The 24118-nt window shown below is 55.5% G+C and overlaps 1 protein-coding gene across 2 annotated transcripts; it reads right to left on the minus strand.

Annotated features, from left to right (window-relative positions):
* Window positions 1-54: 54 nt before the first annotated feature.
* ZNF395 (zinc finger protein 395) lies at window positions 55-23613 on the minus strand. 2 transcript variants are annotated; one of them, XM_071742262.1, is made up of 10 exons: window positions 23519-23613; window positions 12371-12620; window positions 8877-9094; window positions 8382-8494; window positions 6747-6982; window positions 6524-6624; window positions 4154-4418; window positions 2533-2625; window positions 2214-2317; window positions 55-1331 (listed from the first exon to the last, which is right to left on the minus strand). In XM_071742262.1, the coding sequence occupies exons 2-10, from the start codon at window positions 12608-12610 to the stop codon at window positions 1220-1222; spliced, it is 1482 nt and encodes a 493-aa protein (XP_071598363.1). In that variant the 5' UTR covers window positions 12611-12620; window positions 23519-23613; the 3' UTR covers window positions 55-1219. The 2 variants fall into 2 exon arrangements, with proteins under 2 accessions (XP_071598363.1, XP_071598364.1); XM_071742263.1 differs by lacking the exon at window positions 23519-23613 and adding an exon at window positions 23141-23211.
* Between the last annotated feature and the right edge of the window lie 505 nt (window positions 23614-24118).

The raw sequence follows: 24118 nt of genomic DNA on the forward strand, positions 1-24118 counted from the left end.
CACAGCCTGTGATTATCAAAAACGCAGCAAAGAAAATGCAACTAAAATAACACAAAAAGCAAATTCTGAAGTGTTTTGCCCAACTGGGGCCAGGTGGTGGTGCTAAGGGAAAGCCCTTCCCAGTCCTCCCAGCTAGCTGCCTTTACTGGTGGAGATGTTAAATATTCATACAATCATAGAATGGGTTGAGTTGGAAGGGACCTTAAAGCTCATCCAGTTCCAACCCCCTGCATGGTCAGGGATCCCTCCCCCAGCCCAGGGGGCTCCAAGCCCCATCCAACCTGGGCTGAGACACTGCCAGGGATGGGGCAGCCACAGCTTCTCTGAGCAACCTGTTCCAGTGTCTCACCAGCCTCAAATTGAAGAATTTCTTCCTGCTGTCCAACCTCAATCTCCCCTCCTCAAGTCTGAAACCATTTAAAGATAAAACTCAACTTGCCCAGCCTGGTTCTGAAGGAGGTGGCGAGGGCCACGCTGTTTTCAGGGAGCTAAGCAGGCTTAAGAAGCCTGAAATGAGAAGGAACACCAGGTTCTTGCCTTCCAAATTCTCATTGTTTTCCTGATTAAAACGGTTTTGGGGATTTTTTTTTTTTCTCCTCTCCCCTCAAATGTCTCCAAGAAAACCACACACTACCGGCGTGACTCGACACCAGCATCCACACGGGGACAGAAACCTCCAACTCCTGCCCCCAGAACTGCTCCTGCCCGGCTTGTAGCAAGCCGACTGTTTTCTTTTTTAAAGCTATAAAGGTCACCGCCCCCTCCCCTTCAAGGATCCGAGGGGCGGGCACTTTCCTAGGTAGCCAAAAGAGCAGGAGAAGCTGCTCCAGCACCTCCCCCCCAGCCCTGCTGAGACACCTCGGGAGATTTAAGGGCTGACCTGGGAAATGGAAGAAGCTCTTTGGTCCCCAGATCACCTCCAATCTCCCTCAAAAAAACACCCTGAGGAACCGGCTTCTTTCCCAGCCCCGGCTTTGACTGTTCAAAGGGAGCTACTCTTAAAAAAAAAAAAAAAAGTTGGAAAAAAAAAAAGGTTTTTGTTTGAAGAGCAAACCCAGCAGACGCACAACGCACGGGAGGAGGAATTTACACGCAGCTCTGGAGGTGTCTTCTGGGGGCCACAGGAGGTACCTCCGAGGTCCCTGGTTGCAGCAGTGAGGGACTTGGGTGCTCCCCGGGGTAGGAGCAGGGGAGGGGAGGTGGCACCAGGGTGCCAGGCTCAGTCCAGGAAACGCTGGCAGGCTTTTTTCCACCGGCAAGCTGTGCACCACTGGTCCCGGTGCTCGATGCCGTAAACCTTACGGCACTTCTTGGCTTCCCCACGGACCTTCCTGCAACAAAGTAAAAGGGAATAAATCACAGATTCATAAATTGTCAGGGGTTAGAAGGGACCTCTAGAGCTCCAACCCCCCTGCCCCAGCAGGATCCCCCAGGGCAGGACACACAGAACACATCCAGGGGGGTTTGGAAAGGCTCCAGAGAAGGAGACTCCACAACCTCTCTGGGCAGCCTGGGCCAGGGCTCCCTCACCCTCACACTCCACAAGTTTCTCCTCAGCTTGAGCTGGAACTTCCTCTGTTCCAGCTCCCACCCATTATTCCTTGTCCTGTTCCTGGGCACCCCCAACAAGAGATTGGCCCCTTCCTCCTGACACCCACCCCTCAGATATTCAGAGACATTGATCAGATCCCCTCTCAGCCTTCTCTTCTCCAGCCTCAACAGCCCCAGGGCTCTCACTCTTCCTTCCCAGCAGAGATGCTCAAGTCCCTTCAGCACCCTCAGGGCTCTCCCTTGGCCTCTCTCCAGTAGATCCCAGTCTCTCCTCAACTGGGGAGCCCCAAACTGGAGCCAGGATTCCAGGGGTGGTCTCCCCAGGGCAGAGCAGAGGGGCAGGAGAACCTCCCCAGATCTGCTGGACACACTTTTCCTGATGCCCCCCAGAACCCCTTCTTGGCCACACTGTTGACCCATGGAGAATTTCCTTGGGGCTCCAAGGTTTTTCCCCATGGAGCTGCTTTCCAGCAGGACATCCCCTCACCTGTCCTGGTGGTTGGGGTTATTCCTCCCCAGGTGCAGGAAAATAACATTTACCAACCCATTGCAGACCTTCAGGTGTGTATCTAAAGGGTGAGGCCCCATAATTATCATTCCAGTGCTGGGAGGGCACCCATCTCCCTCCAGCTCTGCACCCCCCTGGCTGGTGGGACCCTCACCTGGTGCTGATGGACACCCTGGGTGGTGAGGCAACGATCAGGTGGGATTTGAGCATGGAAGTGGGTGCTTGGGGTTCACTGAAGCTGAGCGACCGGCTCCGCACCTGCAGGGGAAATCAGGAGTCAAAGGACAGCAGGGACAAGGTGGTTCCCTGTCCCCTGTGTCCCCCTGGGTGCTACAACAGGGCAGTGGGAGACGTGGGTGCCCCCAGCCCACGAACCTGTTGGAAGTGGGGAATGAGGAGAGAGGAAGTCCCCATAGCTCCCAACCCAAGCCTGCACCCCGAAAAGAGGAAGGGGAGAGGCAGGAAGGACTCACCGGTGACAGGGAGGGGAGAGTCGAGGTGGCAGTGGCCCAGCTGATGCTGGTGAAGATGTGGGGGGACACTGGAATTTGGATCGAGGGCAAGGCCTGGGGGGGAGGAAAAAACAGTCCAGCATTAGCCCCTGGGGCTCACTACTACCCCAGGCATTCACATCCCTGAGGCCCTCAGCCACTTCTCCTCCAGGGCTGGATCCTGCACAGCCCCAGTCCTGTCTGTGGCACCCTTGGGCACAGCAACTGCTTCACTCCTGCAGCTGCTTTTGGTTGAAAAGCCAAAACACACAGAGATTCATGGAACCCCAGACTGGTTTGGTACCATCCCCCTGCCATGGTCAGGGACCCCTCCCCCAGCCCAGGGGGCTCCAAGCCCCATCCAACCTGGGCTGAGACACTGCCAGGGATGGGGCAGCCACAGCTTCCTTGGGCAACCTGGGCAACCAGGGGCTCAGCACCCTCACCCCAAGCAATTTCTCCCTCACATCTCAGCCCCAGCTCCCCTCTCCCAGCTCCAAACCCTTCCCCCTTGTCCTATCCCACTCCAGCCCAGCCAGGACATCACCTTATTCCAGGCCACCACTAACCCATGGCCCACACCTGAGAATCACAGAATGCTCATGGCTGGAAAGGACCTCTGAGATCACCAAGTCCAACCAAACAATTTCTCCCTCCCTCCCTCCCTCCCTCCCTCCCTCCCTCCCTGCCCAAGATCTCCTCTCCATCTCCCCTCTCCCAGCTGCAAACCCTTCCCCCTCGCAGGGTCCCATCCCTCCAGGCCCTTGTCCCAAGTCCCTCCCCAGCTTTCCTGGAGCCCCTTCAGGCACTGGAAGGTGCTCTAAGGTCTCCCCGTTGCAGCCTTCTCTTCTCCAGCCTCAACACCCCCAACTCTCTCAGCCTGGCTCCAGAGCAGAGCTGCTCCAGCCCTCCCAGCATCCAGGAGGAGGATCTGTGTATTTTTACACCTCTTTACACAACCTTTTTACTTTTAGATGGTATCACATCCAATCCCTGGGCTGGGAGTGTATACAGATGCAGCTCATGGACTTGCATCTACTCTACCCCTGCACTACCCTGCAGCTCCAGACCAGCGTTCAGCTCTCAAGCAGCCCTTGGGACAATGGCCACAGGGCCAGGGTGCCCATGGGGCCACCACTCTGGGTGCTGTGCCTCAAAAGCTGCTGCTCTGGCCGAGGTGTGCAGCAGGGAGGTGCAGGATCCGGCAGGGCTGCATTCCAGCCCCTGTTATCTGCTGGCAGCTGGGTGTGGTGCATACCAGAACCTGGGTAATTGCAGGGGAGCAGAGGCCAGGAGCTCCCCCTGAGCCTCAGCAGAAGCCAGGGGAGGTTTAGGTTGGAGCTGGGGAAGAATTTCTCCCTGGAAAGGGTTGTCAGGGCCTGGCCCAGGCTGCCCAGGGCAGGGCTGGAGTCCCCATCATGCCTGGAGGGGTTTCAGAGAAAGCCCTGGGGATGTGGGGATGAGGGACATGGGGCAGTGCTTGGCCGTGCTGGCTTAGCAGTTGGGACTTGATGAGCTTGAAGATCCTTTCCAACTGAAAGGGTTTCCTGACTCTTAAGATTTCAGGAGGTGACAGAGCCCCAAGGAGTTGCCACCAGCTCACCTGGTAGGCATGATCAGCCTGGATGTGCCAGAAGGAGCTGGGGGCAGACTGGCTCAGGGTGCTGCTGGCCAGGGCAGGTTCTGGCACTGGTTGCTCCAGCAGCAGAGGCTCAGGCTTGGCCAGGGCTTGCTGGATGATGATGGGGGCAGAGACAGACGTGGGGCTGGTGGCAGGGGCCACCTCTGGTGCTGGCTCTTCCTTCACCTGCACTTCAGTGTAGTAGAAATCCTCCTCCCGCTTCCGCTGGTCAGAGTCTGCACTGTCCCTGCCAGGGAGGAAAAAAGGAGAGGGGTGAAAAATCAGGAGGGGGGAAAAGTCACTCCCTGCTTCCATCCGACTCAGCAGCCCCCAAATTGCCAGGGGCAGAGCCATCTCACCCTCCTGGGCAGAGCAGCCACAGCCCCTGCAGCAGCATTTGGCACTTCTAAGGGAGACCACAGAGTCATAAAATAATTTGGGTTGGAAGGTCAGAATAATTTGGGGATAAAGCTCCCCCAGTCCAACCCCTGCAGTCTCAGGGACACCCTCACCCAGATCAGGGTGCTCAGAGCCTCCTCAAGCCTCACCTTGAACATCTCCAGGGATGAGGCCTCAACCCCCTCCCTGGGCACCCTGTGCCATTGTTCCACTGCCCTCATGGGACACAACTTGTTCCTCACATCCAATCTGAAGCTGCTCTTCTCTACATCAATACCTCTTCCAGGACCTTTCAAAAAGCTGGCAAGCTGACAGGACACCACTGAAAATCCCCTGCTTGTTTCTAATCAAATTCATTTAGCTGGCTGTTCACTCAGCAGGTAACAGCCTCTGGAGTCTTTTTTATCTTTTTTTTTTTTTTTAATTATGTTCTCATTTCTTTTCTTGGGCACTGGATGGCAGTCCAGCACTGCCCTTCTGTCCTGGCAATCACGTTTCCAAAGCAAGAGGAGAAAAATTACACATAGGGAAAACACAGACATGAAAGCTAAAGAAAACAGAGGATTTGGGGGTGAGAAGTGCAGTGGGGCCACAAAAGGAGAGGACAGCAAAGCTGATACCCTCACCCACACCCTCAGCACTCAGCAGTTTGGGGGCAGTTCATGGGAGATCAAAGAATCATAGAATGGACTGGTTTGGGTTGGAAGGGACCTTAAAGCTCCTCCAGTTCCAACCCCCTGCATGGGCAGGGACCCCTCCCCCAGCCCAGGGGGCTCCAAGCCCCATCCAACCTGGGCTGAGACACTGCCAGGGATGGGGCAGCCACAGCTTCCTTGGGCAACCTGGGCAACCAGGGGCTCAGCACCCTCAAATTCAAGAATTTCTTCCTCATGTCCAACCTCAATCTCCCCTCTTCCAGTTTTAACCCATTTCCCTTGTCCTCTCCCTACCCCCCCGTGTCCAAAGCCCTCCCCCAGCTTTCTTGGAGCCCCTTCAGATATTGGAAGGTTGCTCTGAGCTCACCTGGGAGCCTCCTCTTCTCCAGGCTGAACAACCCCAAGCCCTCAGCCTGGCTTCCCAGGGAGGTGCTCAGCCCTCTGAGCATTTGAGTGGCTCTGCTCTGGACACCTTCCAGGATCATCAAGGATCAGGACAGAGCAAAGAAAAACTGCCCAAAGGGGTGGCCACCACTGGGATGGCACATGGGTGGTGGAGGTGGAGCCAGCCCCCAGCACAACAGGCAGAGCTCTCAAGCTGCCAGCCCTTGTGAAACCTCACTGGGCTGGTGCCTTCTGGCCTCTGCCCAGGAGCCTGGGGCTCACGTGTAAACTCAGCACCTGCCAGTGCAAAATGCACACATGAGCTGGGCAGCCCTGAAGCCAAAAGATGGCTCCTGTGGTGCCAGAAAGCTCTGGGCTCCCTGAGTGTGGACATGTGGAAGAGGGGCTGCAGTGATATGGGCTGCCTGGCTGAGAACTGCCAAGCTCAGTGCACAGGAGACAGTATCTCCAGTACTGGGGATATTGGTAGAATCCCAGACTGGTTTTGGTGGGAAATGACCTTAAAGCTCATCCAGTTCCACCCCCTGCCATGGTCAGGGACACCTCCCCCAGCCTAGGGGGCTCCAAGCCCCATCCAACCTGGGCTGAGACACTGCCAGGGATGGGGCAGCCACAGCTTCCTTGGGCAACCTGGGCAACCAGGGGCTCAGCACCCTCACCCCAAACAATTTCTCCCTCCTTTCTTCCCCAAGATCTCCTCTCCATCTCCCCTCTCCCAGCTGCAAACCCTTCCCCCTCATCCCATCCCTCCAAGGCCTTTGTCCAAATCCCTTCCCCAGCTTCCTTTCAGGCCCCCTTCAGGGACAGGAAATTTATATTCAGTGTGAGAATCACAAATGGGGCAGCTCTGGTGGTCAGGCAGGGAAGGAGGAGGAGGACAGCTTTGCCTTACCCCAGGTGCTGGGTCTTGACGTGCCTCTTGATGCCGACGATGGAGCGCAGGACCTTGCCGCAGCTCGGCCACAGGCACTTGTACATCACCTTCACAGAGTTCTGGGGGAGAGACACAGCCTGGCTCACCCCCTGCCCGGTGGCAGCGTCCCTTCCAGGGGACACCAGCACGATTCCAGTCACCCCAGTGGTTGCTGGGCCCTTCCCACCCCCCCCAGCAGTACCTTCCTCTTGCGTGGGGCGGGTTCGTCGAGGAGAAAGGGGTCGGAGTCGGTCTCGAAGCCGTCATCAGCTTGGGGGGAGCTCAGGGCCTCGCTGGAGTATTTGGGGCTGCCAGCAGGGTGGGGGGGTGAGGGGGTGGAGATGTCACTGCCCCCACTCCAGTGCCCACTGGTGGTGCTGCTGCCACTGTCCGAGACGTCGCCGCTCTCCTTCCAGGGATCGCAGGCTGCCCGGGAGGCTGTGGGGAGGGGGACATGGCCTCAGCTTGGGGACAACCAAACCCCCAGCCCGAGGCAGAGATCAGCTCTGAGGCTGGGGAGAATCACAGAATGGGTTGGGTTGGGTTGGGTTGGGTTGGGTTGGGTTGGGTTGGGTTGGGTTGGGTTGGGAGGGAACTTCAAAGATCATCAAGATCCCCTGCATGGGCAGGGATGCCTCCCACTAGGATCAGGTTGCTCAAGGCTTCATCCAACCTGGCCTGAGACACTGCCAGGGATGGGGCATCAACCATCTCCCTGGGCAACTTCTTCCAGACTCTTACTACCCTCATGGTGAACTTTTCTTTTCATAATATCTAACCTAAATCTCCCCTCTTGCAGCTTAAAACCATTACCCCTTGTCCTGTCAGTGCCCTCTCAGGTGAAAAGCCCCTCCCCAGCTTTCCTGCAGCCCCTTCATGTACTGGAAGGTGCTCTAAGGTCTCCCCAGAGCCTTCCTTCCTCCAGGCTGAATAGCTCCAAGCTTCCTTCTATTTAAAAAAAAAAACCCCACAAACAAACCCTCAAGCAAGGTGAAGCCCTTGCACCTTTGCTCAGCTCCCAATTATTGGCCCTTTATCCCTGTTTCATTTTTCCCTTCCCCATCCTCCTTGGCACCAGCAGTGCCCCCCGGGGTGCAGCCAGAGCTGGGGGCACACACATTTCCCACGGCTCCAGGGGAGTTATTTTTATCCTTCTGTCTACATTTGACTCCTGGGGAATGAAACAGACTCTAAAAAAAGGAACAGCGACCGGGCAGTGCTCCCTGGCCTGGGACTCCTGGGTGGGGGGGCTCCCCCAGGATGGTTTTGGAGGGCAGGGTCACCCCCACCATGCTGCCAGGGGTGTCCTGGCTTGCTCAGCCCCAAGCAGCACCCGTGGGCTCCACTGTGACCTGGGTGCTGCTCCCTGGCCACCTCCAGGGTCTCATCACACTCACACCAAAGGATTTCTTCCTCAGATCTCATCTCAAATCTCCCTTCCTGCAGTTTGGAACCCTGTCCCCCTGCCCTACCCACAGCACAACCCCTGTCCTGGCACTTGTTTGTGTCACCCAGCAAAGCATCACTGGGTGACACTGAGAAACCATAAAATCACAGAACCACAGAATCTTGTCGAGTTGGAAGGGACCCATCAGGATCATCAGCTCCTGTCCCTGTGCAGGGCACCCTCAGAATCACCCCACGTGCCTGACAGCACCACCCAAACACTTCTTGAACTCAGGCAGGCTTGGTGCTGTCACCACTTCCCTAGGGGAAGAGCAGTTCCAAAGGGCACAGCACATTTCTCCACATCTCCCTTTTTTTTTTTTTTTTTCCCCTCTTTTTTTTTGTTTCAGATGATGTATTTTTTTGACAAAGCCATGAAACACAGACTCACGGGGGATGCTGCTCTCACTGGCAGGAGGGCTCTGCACCACGGGGCTGCAGGAGAGGCTGGTCAGCACCATGGCTGCCACCATCTCATCCATCTCCACAGCAGCATCAGCTTTCCTGCAGGGAGAGGGAGGGAAAAAGCAAATTAACATCCTGGGTTTGACCCAGGGAGTCACCCACAACCCAAAGGGCAGCAGCATCTGCAGGATCCACAACTCTCCCCCCCCCCCAGCCTCCCTCCATAAACTCCCAGTCATTTTTAAGTTTTTGGGAAGGATGTTTTCTCCCTGTTTAGGAGGAAAATAAAAATTCAAATCCCCTTAATCCCTAAATTTAACCATCCCCTGGATAATCCAGCACTGGGAAGGCAGATCTATCCCCAAGCTCCATAACTGCCCTCTCTCTGGCTGCAAACCCCAAACGTTGGCATTGCTGGAGCCACCAAGATCCCTCCCCCCCCCCCCCGAGGGAGAGAAAACCCCCAACCCAAATCACCAACCTCTTGGGTACATCGATGCTGCTGGACACGGATCTCTGCAGCACCTCGGCAGGGCCAGGAGCACCAGGAGAGGGCAGGGCTGGGGGCTGGGGCACATCCTGCACCCTCCAGCACGCCTGCAAACCCTGCTCAGGCAGCAGCACCTTCACCTTGTCACTCAGGGGCTTGTGCTGCTCCATCAGGCCCGGGCACTCCTGCCCGTTGTAGGTGACAAGGACCTGAAAATGGCACAAGGGGGGTGGGGTTGGTGGGGGTCACTTCATAGAATCATAGAATAGGCTGGGTTGGAAGGGACCTCAGAGCTCATCAAGTCCAACCCTTGAACAACTACCACCACAGTCACTACACCATGGCACTGAGTGCCACATCCAGGCTCTTTTGAAATGTCTCCAGGGACGAAGAGTCCACCACCTCCCCAGGCAGCCCGTTCCAATGTCTGATCACCCTTTCCGTGAAAAAATTCTTTCTAATATCCAATCTGAACTTCCCCCGGCACAATTTAAGACCATGCCCTCTTGTCTTACTGAGAGTTGCCTGGGAAAAGAGCCCAACCCCCCCCTGGCTCCAACCTCCTTTCAGGGAGTTGTAGAGAGCAATGAGGTCTCCCCTGAGCCTCCTCTTCTTCAGGCTGAACACCCCCAGCTCCCTCAGCCTCTCCTCATAGGATCTGTGTTCGAGTCCCTTCACCAGCCCAGTTGCCTCCTTTGGACCTGTTCGAGGACCTCAATCTCCTTCCTGAGCTGAGGGGCCCAGAACTGGACACAGGACTCAAGCTGTGGCCTCCCCAGGGCTGAGCACAGGGGCAGAATCCCTTCCCTGGACCTGCTGGCCACGCTGTTCCTGAGCCAGCCCAGGATGCCATTGGCCTTCTTGGCCACCTGGGCACACTGCTGCCTCCTCTTCAGCTTCCTGGCAATCCAGACTCCCAGCTCCCTTTCTGCCTGGCTGCTCTCCAACCACTCTGTCCCCAGTCTGTAGCACTGCATGGGGTTGTTGTGGCCAAAATGCAGGACCCGGCACTTGGCCTTGTTGAAGCTCATCCCATTGGAGTCAGCCCATCTCTCACTTGCCACCCTGCTGCAGCACAAGCCAAGCCCGAGCCCACCGCAGGATTCCCCTCCCTCTTCCCGCAGTAGAGGGAGCTCCAGAGGGATTTAGGACCATCCTGAAGGGTTTGGACTTCAGACTGCTGTCACAGCAAAGCAAAGAGGTGGCCAGGGTTCATCCCAACCCCACCACCAAAAGATCTGGCTCTTCCCAGGCACAAGTTTCCTGACTCCAGGAATCCCATGGATCTCCTGAGCCTGTACCATCCACCCCCCTCGAGTGTTGTGGTTTTGAGTGGACTTTTCTCCAAGAATTTGTCTGCTTTGGCTTTGCTCTCACATCATCCTGCTGCAAGGATTCCCACAGGCATTACACACCCTGGCAAAGTATGGAGATAAAAGGATTAAAAGCCAGAGGGGGACAGGGGAACAGAGGAATTCCCGGGTGCTGGATTCACACCTCGGTCCCTCCAGTCCCAGCTCCTTGGGGAAGGTGATGTGCAAACCTCCTCCTTCATAGTTTCCCAAACTCCTCCTGATAGATGAGTTTTCCACCACCACCCATCAGCCTATTTCTGTTAATGGAAATGGATCTGTGTCCAAAGATGCTCCAGATGTCTCTGGCTATTTATAGGAACAGGAACATCTCTTTATGGAAGCACCATGGGGGGACACACGCACCCACACCCTGACCAAGGCAGAGCTTGTGAGACCAGCTCAGGTGGGACCTTCTTCTGGAAAAAAACACCCAAGTAAGGACCAAGGTTGAAAGAGATCAGTACAAGTGCACAGAAACCCTGACCTTACTTTCTGAAGACAAGGAGTGAGGATTCAATGATCCAGGGGCTGGAGCAGCTCTGCTATGAGGAGAGGCTGAGGAGCTGGGATTGTTCTTTGTTGATTCTCCCCCCTTTACTCTGCTCTTGTGAGACCCCACCTTAAATACTGGGTCCAGTTCTGGTGTCCCCACCATAAGAAGGACACAGAGCTGTTGGGATGAGTCCAGAGGAGGCCACAAAGATGATCCAAGGGGTGGAGCAGCTCTGCCATGAGGAGAGGCTGAGGAGCTGGGATTGTTCAGCCTGGAGAAGAGAAGCCTCAGGGGGACCTTAGAGCTGCCCCCCAGTCCCTGAAGGGAACCTCCAGGAAGGCTGCAGAGGGACTTTTCCTGAGTGTCCAGTGACAGGAGAAGGGGAAATGGATTGAAAGTGCAGGAGAAGAGGTTCAGGCTGGATCTGAGGAAGAAGTTCTTCAGCAGGAGGGTGCTGAGACTCTGGACCAGATTGCCCAGAGAAGCTGTGGCTGCCCCCTCCCTGGAGGGGTTGGATGAGGCTTGGAGCAGCCTGGGCTGGATGAGAGGTGTCCCTGGGCATGGCAGGGGGTTGGAGGAAATGATCTCTAAGGTCCCTTCCAACCTGAGCTGTTCTATGATGATCCCCTGTGAAACACAGGAGTTGTCTCCCTGACAATGTGTGCCAAGAGGAGCCAACACCTCCCTTGGCTTTGCAAAGCCCCAGGCACAGATCCTGCCTGCTGCTCCCAGTAGAGGAAAACAGCCCTCACCATCCTCTGGTTAATAAAAACTGGGCAGAAGAAGCCAGAAAACCAGACAGGGGCCTTATTTACTCTCTGTGTCACAAGCTCTGGCCAAAGAAGGTTTTAGAGTCCTGCAGGTAGCAGCCAAGAAATAAACTTTACACCAGCAGCTCCCAGCTACACTCCAACAGTGCTGCTTGGCCTGGCATCAACAGGAACTGATCCAGTGGGACTGAAAACAAGCACTGCTCCCTCCCCCAAGCAGCATCTCCTAAGAATTAGACCAGATGAGGTCCCTTCCAACCTGACATTCCATGATTCCATGGAGCTCCAAGCATCAGGAGCTCAGGGCACAAGGAACAGCAGGCTCCAGCAGGACTAGACATCCTTTCTGGGTGAGCCATCACATCTTGTTCTTAACCAAGAGCTTCTTCACCATGGATGTCCACACCCTTGACCCCCAACCCTACAAAAAGCTGCTGGTGAGTTCTGAAGGCTGGAGCCATGAGGCTCATGGAGCTGGGGGGCTCCTTGCCATTTGACCCCATGGGTAATGGGGAGGTAAGACAAGTCCATGGAAGACAAGTCCACCTGGAGTCACTGACTGTATGGAAGCCAACTCCCTCAGCCTCAGACAGCTGGGGAACACTAGAGGGAAGCATCAGGCTTTCTTATCTCCTCCTCAAGGCAGCCACTTTTGGCTAGGACTAGAGACATCTCCTCCAGGAGAGGAGCTACTTGAGCTGTCACAGTCCAAACCCCTCAGGCACAACCACAAGAGCACCAACACCCCTTAACAGCTCTCAGTAATCACACCTCCCCACTGCACCTCACATTCAGAGAGCCTGAGGAGTTTTAATCCCACTGGAGCACATCCCACCACCCCAGGACACCGGGAGCTTCCCTACCTACCTGCTGCCCAGCACAGAGCTGCCGGTGGCTGGGGCTGGGGACCCTGGGTGCCTGGCTGCTCTCCTCCACTGCTGGCATGCAGAGTCCATCCTCTGGGTGGGCAGGCAGCTGGCTGAGGTCAGTCTGCAAGCTGGAGATCTGGGGGGGCACCAGCACCCCCTCGGCCAAGGTGCTGGGGGCAGAGACGCGGGTGCCGAGCAGGGAGCGCTTCCCCAGGCGCCTGGACAGCACGCTGGCCATCTCGGAGAAGCTGTGGAGGAGAAGGACACAAGGAGGATGTTACCTTCCCTGAGGGACCATGGTGTTCAATCTCTGCTTTCCCAACACCCTAGGAGCAAAAAAAAAGGGAAAAAAAAAAAAAAAAAAAAAAAAAAAAAGGGGAGGTCTCTGCCGCTCCAGCAGCCCCGTGCCAGGACGGAGCGGCACTCGGACACCGGGGCTGCATCCTCAACCCAGGAAGGACATGGAGCTGATGGAGAGGGTCCAGAGGGGGCATGGAAATGCTCAGGGGGCTGGAACACCTCTCCTGGGAAGCCAGGCTGAGGGAGCTGGGGGTGTTCAGCCTGGAGAAGAGAAGGCTCTGGGGAGACCTAAGAGTGACCTTCCAGTGTCTGAAGGGGCTACAGGAAGGGTGGGAGAGGGACTGTGTGCAAGGGCCTGGAGGGATAGGATGAGGGGCAATGGGTTTAAATTAGAGAAGAGCAGCTTTAGATTGGATGTGAGGAACAAGTTGTGTCCCATGAGGGCAGTGGAACAATGGCACAGGGTGCCCAGGGAGGGGGTTGAGGCCTCATCCCTGGAGATGTTCAAGGTGAGGCTTGAGGAGGCTCTGAGCACCCTGATCTGGGTGAGGGTGTCCCTGATACTGCAGGGGTTGGACTGGGGGAGCTTTAGAGCTCCCTTCCAACCCAAACCATTCTATGATTCTAAGACACCTTGGGAACATGGGGACAGCAGTGTGCCTCAGCTCCTCCCAACCTGCAGGTGTTTACTGCCACTTCTAAACCTGTCTTTAAAAAGAAAAAGAAAAAAAAAGGATCAGCCATCAGCCAGCCCAAAGGAAACTCCATAAAACAGTCATAGAATCACAGAATCATCATGGTTGGAAAGAACCTCCAAGATCATTGAGTCCAACCGTCTGTCCTACACCACCAGAACCACTAAATCATCTCCTGAAACACCCCATCTACCCAGTTTTTGGACACCCCCAGGGATGGTAACTCCACCACCTCCCTGGGCAACCTGTTCCAACGCTTCACCACTCTTTTGGTGAAGAATTTTTTCCTAATACCAACCTGAACCTCCCCTGGTGCAACTTGAACCCATCACCTCTTCTCCTCTCACTGGTCCCTGGGGAGAAGAGGCCACCACCCACCTCACTACAGCCTCCTTCAAAGTAGTTTTAGAGGACAATAATAAGGTTTCCCCTCAGCCTCCTCTTTTCCAGGCTGAACAGCCCCAAATCCCTCACCCTCTCCTTGGAAGATCTGTTCTCCAGACCCCTCATCAGCTGTTCTTCTCTGCACCCTCTCCAACACTTGGAAGACCTATTCTCCAGACCCCAAACTCCTCCCAGACCCCTGCCCAGTCAGGACAGCCCTTGGAGCCCACATCAACCTCTTGGGAGATGCCACCAGCAGATGTTCCTAAAGCCACCCCCTGCCACACTGAAACACCCCCCTGCCCTTCTTCAACCCTGACCCCCAGACTTGGGCCCGTGCCCAGCACAGTCCTGCAGCTGGGGAGGAAACCTCTCTGGCACAGAATGCCATCCCCCTTCCCAGCCCCCCCCCCAGTGGGTGCTCCCCTTTTTTGGGAACTCTGGTGCTCCTGGGAGAGGTTTCTCCAAGCTCATGTCCAGGGTTGGTCTGGCAACAGAACCTTTCTCCTGCTCTGGGAGTGTTAAGAAAGGAAGGATTTGGAGCATTCTGATCCTAAACTGTTTCCCTGCAATTATCATTAACCTATTTTTACCCCCAGAAATAGTTTCCTTTTCCTCTGACATAGGTTTCCCTCGTCTTGGTGCAGCTCTGCTTGCAAGCCTGGCTCATTTCTCCAGGTTTGTCCATTTTACCACTGTTTTAAATGAAACAAGCACTTCCACATTTCCTTGAACACTAAGGACACCCAGGCACAGGGATGCACCCAGCCCTCATAAATCCAACTTCTCCATCCCATCCTCCTCCCAAAGTCTCTCCCAGCTCAACACCCTCTCCAAGGGGTGCAGGAAAGGGAGGCTGAGGGTGCAAAACCATCACCAGCTCATGTCCAGGGTTGGTCTGGCAACAGAACCTTTCTCCTGCTCTGGGAGTGTTAAGAAAGGAAGGATTTGGAGCATTCTGATCCTAAACTGTTTCCCTGTAATTATCATTAACCTATTTTTACCCCCAGAAATAGTTTCCTTTTCCTCTGACATAGGTTTCCCTCGTCTTGGTGCAGCTCTACTTGCAAGCCTGGCTCAATTCACCAGGTTTGTCCATTTTACCACTGTTTAAAAAAAAACCAAGCATTTCCACATTTCCTTGAACACTAAGGACACCCAGGCACGGGGACAGATGATGCACCCAACCCTCATAAATCCAACTTCTCCTCTATCCCACCCTCCTCCCAGCTCAACACCCTCTCCAAGGGGTGCAGGAAAGGGATGCTGAAGGGTGAGGGTGCAAAACCATCACCTTGGCTACCCCACCTGGGCTTGTCAGCAAGTGTCACCCTGGGGGGCTGCAGGTGTCTGGTGGGTCAGAGCACACCCTGGGCCACGGAGAGTCCAAGGTGCTCGTGCAAGAGGGGATTAACCTCAAGCAGATGGGTGCTGGCACCCAGACCCTCCCCTCCTCCTGGGGGTGGCTGTCAGAGATGCTCAGCTCCCCGTCAGGAAGTGGCAGAGGTGTTTTAAAGGCAGATCCAATTTTATTAATTATTTTTTAACACCTGATTTTTGTTGTCTGGGATGAGAAAAGTCTCCCGAGGAAGCCAAGCGGAGCTCGTTGCTCCTTTTCCACCTCTGACCACCCCGGGAAGGGCTCCTCCAAACCACATCCCCACTTCAAACAACACCCCAAATTTATGAGTGGTTTTATGGACAAACGGTCCCCTGAAATCCTCCCCTCCCCGAGTAGAAAATTAACAACTTTTGAGGAGCTGTAACAAACAGAGCAGGAGGAAGGGCTGAAAATGGAGAGAGGAGTGGCAGGGACAGCACCCAGGCCCCATCCCACAGCACGTGGGGACATCACTGATGTCCCCCAAGGCAGAGCTGCTCCCTGGGCTTCCCCCTCCTTCCTGTCCAAGGAACAGAGAGGACACTGCAGTGAGGGATGTTCCACAGCCCCTTCTGTCTGATAATGGGTTTTTTTTTCCATGTTGCAACGTGTTTTCTGATGAACACAAATAACTTGGCCAAACAGCTCTGCTCCCAAAGCTCCTTATCATGGAATAATCATGGTTGGAAAGGATCAGTGAGTCCAACTGTCAGTCCTACCCCACCTTAACCACGAAATCATCTCCTGAAACACCCCATCTACCCAGTTTTTGAACACCCCCAGAGATGGTGACTCCACCACCTCCCTGGGCAACCTGTTCCAATGCTTCACCACTCTTTTGGGGAAGAATTTTTTCCTAATACCAACCTGAACCTTCCCTGGTGCAACTTGAACCCATCACCTCTTCTCCTCTCACTGGTCCCCGGGGAGAAGAGGCCACCACCCACCAACCAGAGGTCAAGACCACCAATATCCTTTCAAGCAGTTGTAGAGGGCAATAATAAGGTCTCCCCTCAGCCTCCTCTTCTCCAGGCTGAACAGCCCCAGGTCCCTCAGCCTCTCCTTGGAAGATCTGCTCTCCAGACACCCCATCAGTTGTTCTTCTCTGCACCCTCGAAGTCCTTCCTGTACCGTGGTGCCCAAAACCACACGCAGCACTTGAGGTGAGGCCTCACCAAGGCTGAGCACAAGGGTAAGATCCAACCTTTATTTCTCACCCACAAGACAACCAAAATGGGCTGGAGCAGGGAGGGGACGAGGCAGCGGTTTGCCTCGAATCCCAGAGCTCAAAAAGAAAAAAAAAAAAAGCTGCCGCAAAAGCCACTCCACCTTGCCCAGAAATTAACCACACCAGACCACATTTCCTCCCTGCATCACCTTCTAAACCCGGGCAGTGGGAACACGTGGGAACTGCCCTTCCAAGGGCTCAGGGAGTCGACGACGGCAACGCCGGTGCCGCCACGGAACAGAACCCGGCGCCGAATCTCTGCCGGTTTTTGAGGCAGCGTTTGGCCGGCAGCCAGGTGCAGGGAAAAGGCAGAAATGAAGGTGGGAGCTGCTTCTCATTTCCTTCGAGGTTTCATTTCGCCTTCCCTTTTCCTTCCCCCTCCAGCCCGAAGAGGAGGGGGGGAAGCGGGCAAGGAGGAGAGAGGACGCGCTCGCAACCGGGGGAAGGAAAACCCTTCCCAAAGTTGTTGGGTTTTTTTTTTGGGGAGCCACGTCTGCTTCCAACAGACTTTTTGAAGGCCCGGATCCCGTTTCGACGCTCAACCCGTTAGCCCCAGGGTGACACCAAAAAATCCACACCCGGCGTGCCCCAAAACACGAAGCAAGAAGAGGAGCAAGAGCTGGGAGGGTGTCGGTGGTGAAGGGGGAGCTGGGGAGGCCACGCTGCCGCCTCGAGTCCTCCCAGCTGTTTGCAATCACGCGCCGCAGGGGTCAGAGCCGGCACAGATCCCAAATTATTTCTTGCTTCAATGCCGGGCGTGTATTTTGGACAGAGTTTTTTTTGGTTGTGGGTTTGTTATGGTTTGGTTTTTTTTTTTTCCCCAGTCGTCGCCGGGATGAAAAATAAAAACCCAACCGGCAGCCCTCGTGCGACTGGCGTCGCAGCTGGAAAGGCCAAGTGGAGGTTTTTGGGAAAGCAGGCATCTTGTTGGGAATGAGGAACACTTCATCCAGCACGCAGGGAAAGTCATGGGGCCACGGGGAAGTGGGGTGAGTGCCCCCCACACTCTGGATGTTGTTTGTCTGGGGTTTGGCAGGAGGAAGGCAGCTCCAGTGCCAACCAGGACCAGAAGTACAAATACTCTTCCCAGAGGATGTGGAGTTACAGAGCACCTTTTTTCATTCCTTGTTGGGAATGAGGAACACTTCGTTCAGCACGCAGGGAAAGTTGGGGGGCCACGGGGAACTGGGGTGGGTGCCCCCCACACTCACCCTGGATGCTCTTTGGGGTTTGGTGGGATGAAGGCAGCTCCGGTGCCAACCAGGACCAGAAGTACAAATGCTCTTCCCAGAAAATGGGGAGTTACAGAGCACCTTTTTTCATTCCTTGTTGGGAATGAGGAACACTTCATCCAGCACACAGGGAAAATCGGGGGGCCACGGGGAAGTGGGGTGGGTGCCCTCCACACTCACCCTGGATGTTGTTTGTCCAGGGTTTGGTGGGATGAAGGCAGCTCCGGTGCCAACCAGGACCAGAAGCATAAATCCTCCTCCCAGAAAATGGGGAGTTACAGAGCACCTTTTTTCATTCCTTGTTGGGAATGAGGAACACTTCATCCAGCACACAGGGAAAATTGGGGGGCCACGGGGAAGTGGGGTGGGTGCCCCCCACTCTCACCCTGGATGTTGTTTGTCTGGGGGTTTGGTGGGATGAAGGCAGCTCTGGTGCCAACCAGGACCAGCAGCATAAATCCTCTTCCCAGAGAATGTGGAGTTACAGAGCACCTTTTTTCATTCCTTCTTGGGAATGAGGAACACTTCATCCAGCATGCAGGGAAAGTCAGGGGACCACAGGGAAGTGGGGTGGGTGCCCCCCACACTCACCCTGGATGTTGCTTCTCCGGGGTTTGGCAGGAGGAAGGCAGCTCTGGTGCCAACCAGGACCAGCACAAATCCTCTTCCCAGAGAATGTGAAGTTAAAGCAGTTTTTTTCATTCCTTGTTGGGAATGAGGAACACTTCATCCAGCACGCAGGGAAAGTCGGGGGGCCACGGGGAAGTGGGGTAGGTGCCCCCCACTCTCACCCTGGATGTTGTTTGTCCAGGGTTTGGTGGGATGAAGGCAGCTCCGGTGCCAACCAGGACCAGAAGCATAAATCCTCCTCCCAGAAAATGGGGAGTTACAGAGCACCTTTTTTCATTCCTTGTTGGGAATGAGGAACACTTCATCCAGCATGCAGGGAAAGTTGGGGGGCCACGGGGAACTGGGGTGGGTGCCCCCCACACTCACCCTGGATGCTCTTTGGGGTTTGGTGGGATGAAGGCAGCTCCGGTGCCAACCAGGACCAGCAGCATAAATCCTCTTCCCAGAGAATGTGGAGTTACAGAGCACCTTTTTTCATTCCTTGTTGGGAATGAGGAACACTTCGTTCAGCACACAGGGAAAATCGGGGGGCCACGGGGAAGTGGGGCGAGTGCCCCCCACTCTCACCCTGGATGTTGTTTGTCCAGGGTTTGGTGGGATGAAGGCAGCTCTGGTGCCAACCACGACCAGCACAAATCCTCTTCCCAGAGAATGTGGAGTTACACAGCACCTTTTTTCATTCCTTGTTGGGAATGAGGAACACTTCGTTCAGCACGCAGGGAAAGTCAGGGGACCACGGGGAAGTGGGGTGGGTGCCCCCCACTCTCACCCTGGATGTTGCTTCTCCGGGGTTTGGCAGGAGGAAGGCAGCTCTGGTGCCAACCAGGACCAGCACAAATCCTCTTCCCAGAGAATGTGGAGTTAAAGCAGTTTTTTTCATTCCTTGTTGGGAATGAGGAACACTTCATCCAGCACGCAGGGAAAGTTGGGGGGCCACGGGGAACTGGGGTGGGTGCCCCCCACTCTCACCCTGGATGCTCTTTGGGGTTTGGAGGGAGGAAGGCAGCTCCAGTGCCAATCAGGACCAGCAGCATAAATCCTCTTCCCAGAGAATGTGGAGTTACAGAGCACCTTTTTTCATTCCTTGTTGGGAATGAGGAACACTTCATCCAGCACACAGGGAAAGTCGGGGGGCCACGGGGAAGTGGGGTGGGTGCCCCCCCACTCTCACCCTGGATGTTGTTTGTCCAGGGTTTGGTGGGATGAAGGCAGCTCCGGTGCCAACCAGGACCAGAAGCATAAATCCTCTTCCCAGAAAATGGGGAGTTACAGAGCACCTTTTTTCATTCCTTGTTGGGAATGAGGAACACTTCATCCAGCACACAGGGAAAATCGGGGGGCCATGGGGAAGTGGGGTGGGTGCCCCCCCACTCTCACCCTGGATGTTGTTTGTCCAGGGTTTGGTGGGATGAAGGCAGCTCTGGTGCCAACCAGGACCAGAAGTACAAATACTCTTCCCAGAGAATGTGGAGTTACAGAGCACCTTTTTTCATTCCTTGTTGGGAATGAGGAACACTTCATCCAGCACGCAGGGAAAGTCATGGGGCCACGGGGAAGTGGGGTGGGTGCCCCCCACACTCACCCTGGATGCTCTTTGGGGTTTGGTGGGATGAAGGCAGCTCCGGTGCCAACCAGGACCAGAAGCATAAATCCTCTTCCCAGAGAATGTGGAGTTAAAGCAGTTTTTTTCATTCCTTGTTGGGAATGAGGAACACTTCGTTCAGCACACAGGGAAAGTCGGGGGGCCACAGGGAAGTGGGGTGGGTGCCCTCCACTCTCACCCTGGATGCTCTTTGGGGTTTGGAGGGAGGAAGGCAGCTCCAGTGCCAACCAGGACCAGCACAAATCCTCTTCCCAGAGAATGTGGAGTTGCAGAGCACCTTTTTTCATTCCTTGTTGGGAATGAGGAACACTTCATCCAGCACGCAAGGAAAGTCATGGGGCCACGGGGAAGTGGGGTGGGTGCCCCCCACATTCCCCTGGATGTTGTTTGGGGTTTGGCGAGAGGAAGGCAGCTCCAGTGCCAACCAGGACCAGCATAAATCCTCTTCCCAGAGAATGTGGAGTTACAGAGCACCTTTTCTCCCCATTTTTTCCAGAATAAATGCTGGTGGGCTCCCTCAAATCAAACCTAACTCTGCCACAGACCACCACGCCACGGATCTGCAACTCAGACCACCAAGTCCACACCACAATAGACCCTGAACGCTGCAAGGACTGATAACAAACCCCAGTTTTTAATCTTCTCTTCCCAACCTGCGGTTTCTGAAGAGCCCCTTCTGGTCCCAAAACATCTCCAAGGCCTTTACAAACCCTTCTCATCCTAAAACATCTCCAAACCCTTTACAAAACCCTTCATCCTAAAAACATCTCCAAGCCCTTTAGAAATCCTTCTCATCCTAAAAACATCTCCAACATCTTCACAAACCCTTCTCACCCTAAAACATCTCCAAACCCTTTAAAAAAACCTTATTTCTAAAAACATCTCCGAGCCCTTTACAAACTCTTCCCATCCTAAAGCATCTCCAAACCCTTTAAAAAACCCTTCATCCTAAAAACATCTCCAAACCCTTTACAAACCCTTCTCATCCTAAAACATCTCCAAACCCTTTAATAAACCCTTCATCCTAAAAACATCTCCAAACCCTTTACAAAACCTTCTCATCCTAAAACATCTCCAAACCCTTTACAAAACCCTTCATCCTAAAAACATCTCCAAGCCCTTTAAAAAACCCTTCATCCTAAAAACATCTCCAAGCCCTCTACAAACCCTTCTCATCCTAAAACATCTCCAAACCCTTTAAAAAAACCTTATTTCTAAAAACATCTCCGAGCCCTTTACAAACTCTTCCCATCCTAAAGCATCTCCAAACCCTTTAAAAAACCCTTCATCCTAAAAAACATCTCCAAACCCTTTACAAAACGCTTCATCCTAAAAACATCTCTGAGCCCTTTACAAAACCCTTCATCCTAAAAACATCTCCAAACCCTCTACAAACCCTTCTCATCCTAAAACATCTCCAAACCCTTTAAAAAAACCTTATTTCTAAAAACATCTCAGAGCCCTTTACAAACTCTTCCCATCCTAAAGCATCTCTAAACTTTTTAAAAAACCCTTCATCCTAAAAACATCTCCAAACCCTTTACAAAACCTTCTCATCCTAAAACATCTCCAAACCCTTTACAAAACCCTTCATCCTAAAAACATCTCCAAGCCCTTTACAAACCCTTCTCACTCCAAACTCTTTAAATAACCCTTCCTCCTAAAAACATCTCCAAGCCCTTCACAAAACCTTCTCATCCTAAAAACATCTCCAAGCCCTTTACAAACCCTTCTCATCCTAAAAACATCTCCAAACCCTTCATCCTAAAAACATCTCCAAGCCTGTTACAAACCACACTCCACCTCTTTACCCACGGACACACGTGACTGGGAAACAAGATACCTGCACAGAGCTGTTCGCAAAGTTTGGCACTTCATTAAAAAAAAAAAAAAAAATTAAAAAGAAGTGAGAAGGATCTACCAGCCCAGGACAGAGCCAAACGCACCCTCACGGACGATACTATAAACCAGGAGCTGCTTTCCTAAAGTTTCCTCCTCATCCCAGCACTTGCTGCTCGCCAACGTGTCACCAGTGGAACCGGGAAGGGTTCCCGACCCTCACCCACCCCAGAGTCGGGGAAATGATTCCGGAGCAGAACGCTTTTGGAGAACACCCGCCTGCCTTAAAAAACAACCAAAAAACCCCAACAAAAAAACCCAAACCACGCATTTTCCGTCCCAAGGCAGAGCGACTTCCCCAGGCATCACCGTGGGGCCGGGCGGGTGCCAGCGGCGAGGGCAGCCAGGAAGGGAAGGGCGGGAATTTGGAGCTTTCTGGGAGCGATGCCGGCGGGGAATGATTTGAAGTCCCGGTAGCGGGACGAGGGTGCAGCAGGAGCCAAGGCACGTGTGACAGACACGACACGGCCGCGTTCACGCGTGTGTTTGTGTGCGTGTGCATGCGGGCAGGGCACGTGGGGAAGATGGCAGGGCCCGGAGGCAGGGGAGGAAGAGGAGGAGGAGGAGGAGGGAGAGGGCACGTGTGTGCGGGGCGGGCTGCGGGGGACATGGACGGGGAAAGGGGGGGGACACCCACACATGCACCGGACAAACCGGGGGCGGGGCATGCACTGGGAGGGAGGGGAGGGAAGGGAAGGGGGGGAAGCACCGGGCACAGGCCCCCAAAGGGCGGGACATTGCACGGGAAGGAGGGGGGAGACGTGGAAAGAGGCGGGGGGGAAAGAAAAGGGGGTAAAGGGGGGGTGTACAGCGGGGGCATGCACCGGAGGGGAAGGGGAAGGGGTGTACCGAGGGGACATGCACTGGGGTTGGGTTACCGGGGGAAGAAGGGGTTGTGTACCGGGGGAGGGCATGGAACGGGGGCTGTGCAACGGGGGGGCATGCAGCGGGGTTGGGTTACTAGAGGGGCACACGGAGCGGGGGGGAAAGGAGGGTGTCTACCGGGGGCGTGCACCGGGGAAAAGGGGGGGACGACTGTGCACGAACCGGGGGGGGGGAAGAGGGGATGTGTACCGGAGGGAGGGGGGGAACTCATGCAGCAGCGGGCAGGCCGGGGGCGTGCCGCACATCGGGGGGCAAAAAGGGGAGAGTATGCACCGGGCAGGGGGTACGCACCGGGGGAGGGGGCTCAAACACCGGGAGAAACGGAGGGAAGGCGGGGGACCGTACTGGAGAAGCCCCGGGGGGTTGGGGGTGAGCGGGAAGGAGTCGGGGAAGGGGGGGGTGCATGCGCCGGGGGACAGCACAGACCCGGCGGGTGTGGGTGTGTGTGGGGAGGGGGGATGCAGAGCCGGCTCCCCCCGGGGACGGGGCTCGCCCGGGTGGAGAGCGGGCCCGGCGCTGCTCGGCGCTTACCTCCGGCGCGGCTCCCGCCTTCCCCCGCCCTCCTCCCCCGCCGCAGCTTGTTTTGAAATCCCCGTCCCCGCCGCGGCCGGCTCACGTACACGGCGGCCCCGGGCTGGAGCCCCGCCGGGCGGGGCGGGGAGGAGCCGGGGCCGGGGGAGGTGCGGCCCGGCCCGGTCCGGCCCGACCGGGCGGGAACCACCGCTCCCTCGCGCGTTTTTTTTTTTTTTGATTTTTTTTTTGGCTTCCCCATGTCCCCCCTCCCTTTTTTTTTTTTTTTTATTTTTAATTTTTTTTTTTTTTTTATTTTCCCGATGGGGAGGAGGAAAGGAAGAAGAGGCCGGGCGGGGGGAGGGTCGGAATCCCCATTGCCGCTACCCCGCTACTCACAGCGTCCCAGGGAGCCCCGCTCCGCGCCTCGCCGCCGGCCGGGTTAAAGCTCCCGGGGCCGGGCTGGTGTAAACAACCTCCCCACATGCTCGGCCCCTTCCTGCGCATTGGCTCCGTGGCTGCCTTTAAATTCACGCCCCCGTCGCCCGGCCCCGGCCCCAGCCCCGCCGCTCCCGCCGGGCTCCTCCAGCCCGGGGGATGCCGGCGCTCCCCGCCCGCCCACCGCGGGGGGAAGGAAGGCAGCAGGGGGGGTGCCGGCTCCTTCCCGCCTCTGCCCTCCAAGCGAGCCGGCTCCGGGCGGATGGGGCAGGATGAAGGGATGGGGGGAGGCCCCGTTCCCCTTCCCGGGTTCCCTGCAGCCCCCCAGGCTCCCGCTGTTTACCCAAGCGCTGGGGCCGGGCGGTCGGACGGGGGGGAGGCTGCAGGCGTGGCGGCTGGCAGCGCTTCTTCTTGCTTACTAAGCTCTATTGGCCTGAAGAAGCGTTTAAAAAATAAATCTATTTAAGCTTATATTTTAAAGTTTTATCCATCGGGGCTTCCCACCTCCGCGGGGCCGGTGCTAACCCCGCACCCCTGGCCCAAGGAGCGGGGTCACGCCGC

Source organism: Heliangelus exortis, chromosome 3 (genome assembly GCF_036169615.1).
Source record: "Heliangelus exortis chromosome 3, bHelExo1.hap1, whole genome shotgun sequence".
NCBI classification, from domain to species: Eukaryota; Metazoa; Chordata; class Aves; order Apodiformes; family Trochilidae; genus Heliangelus; species Heliangelus exortis.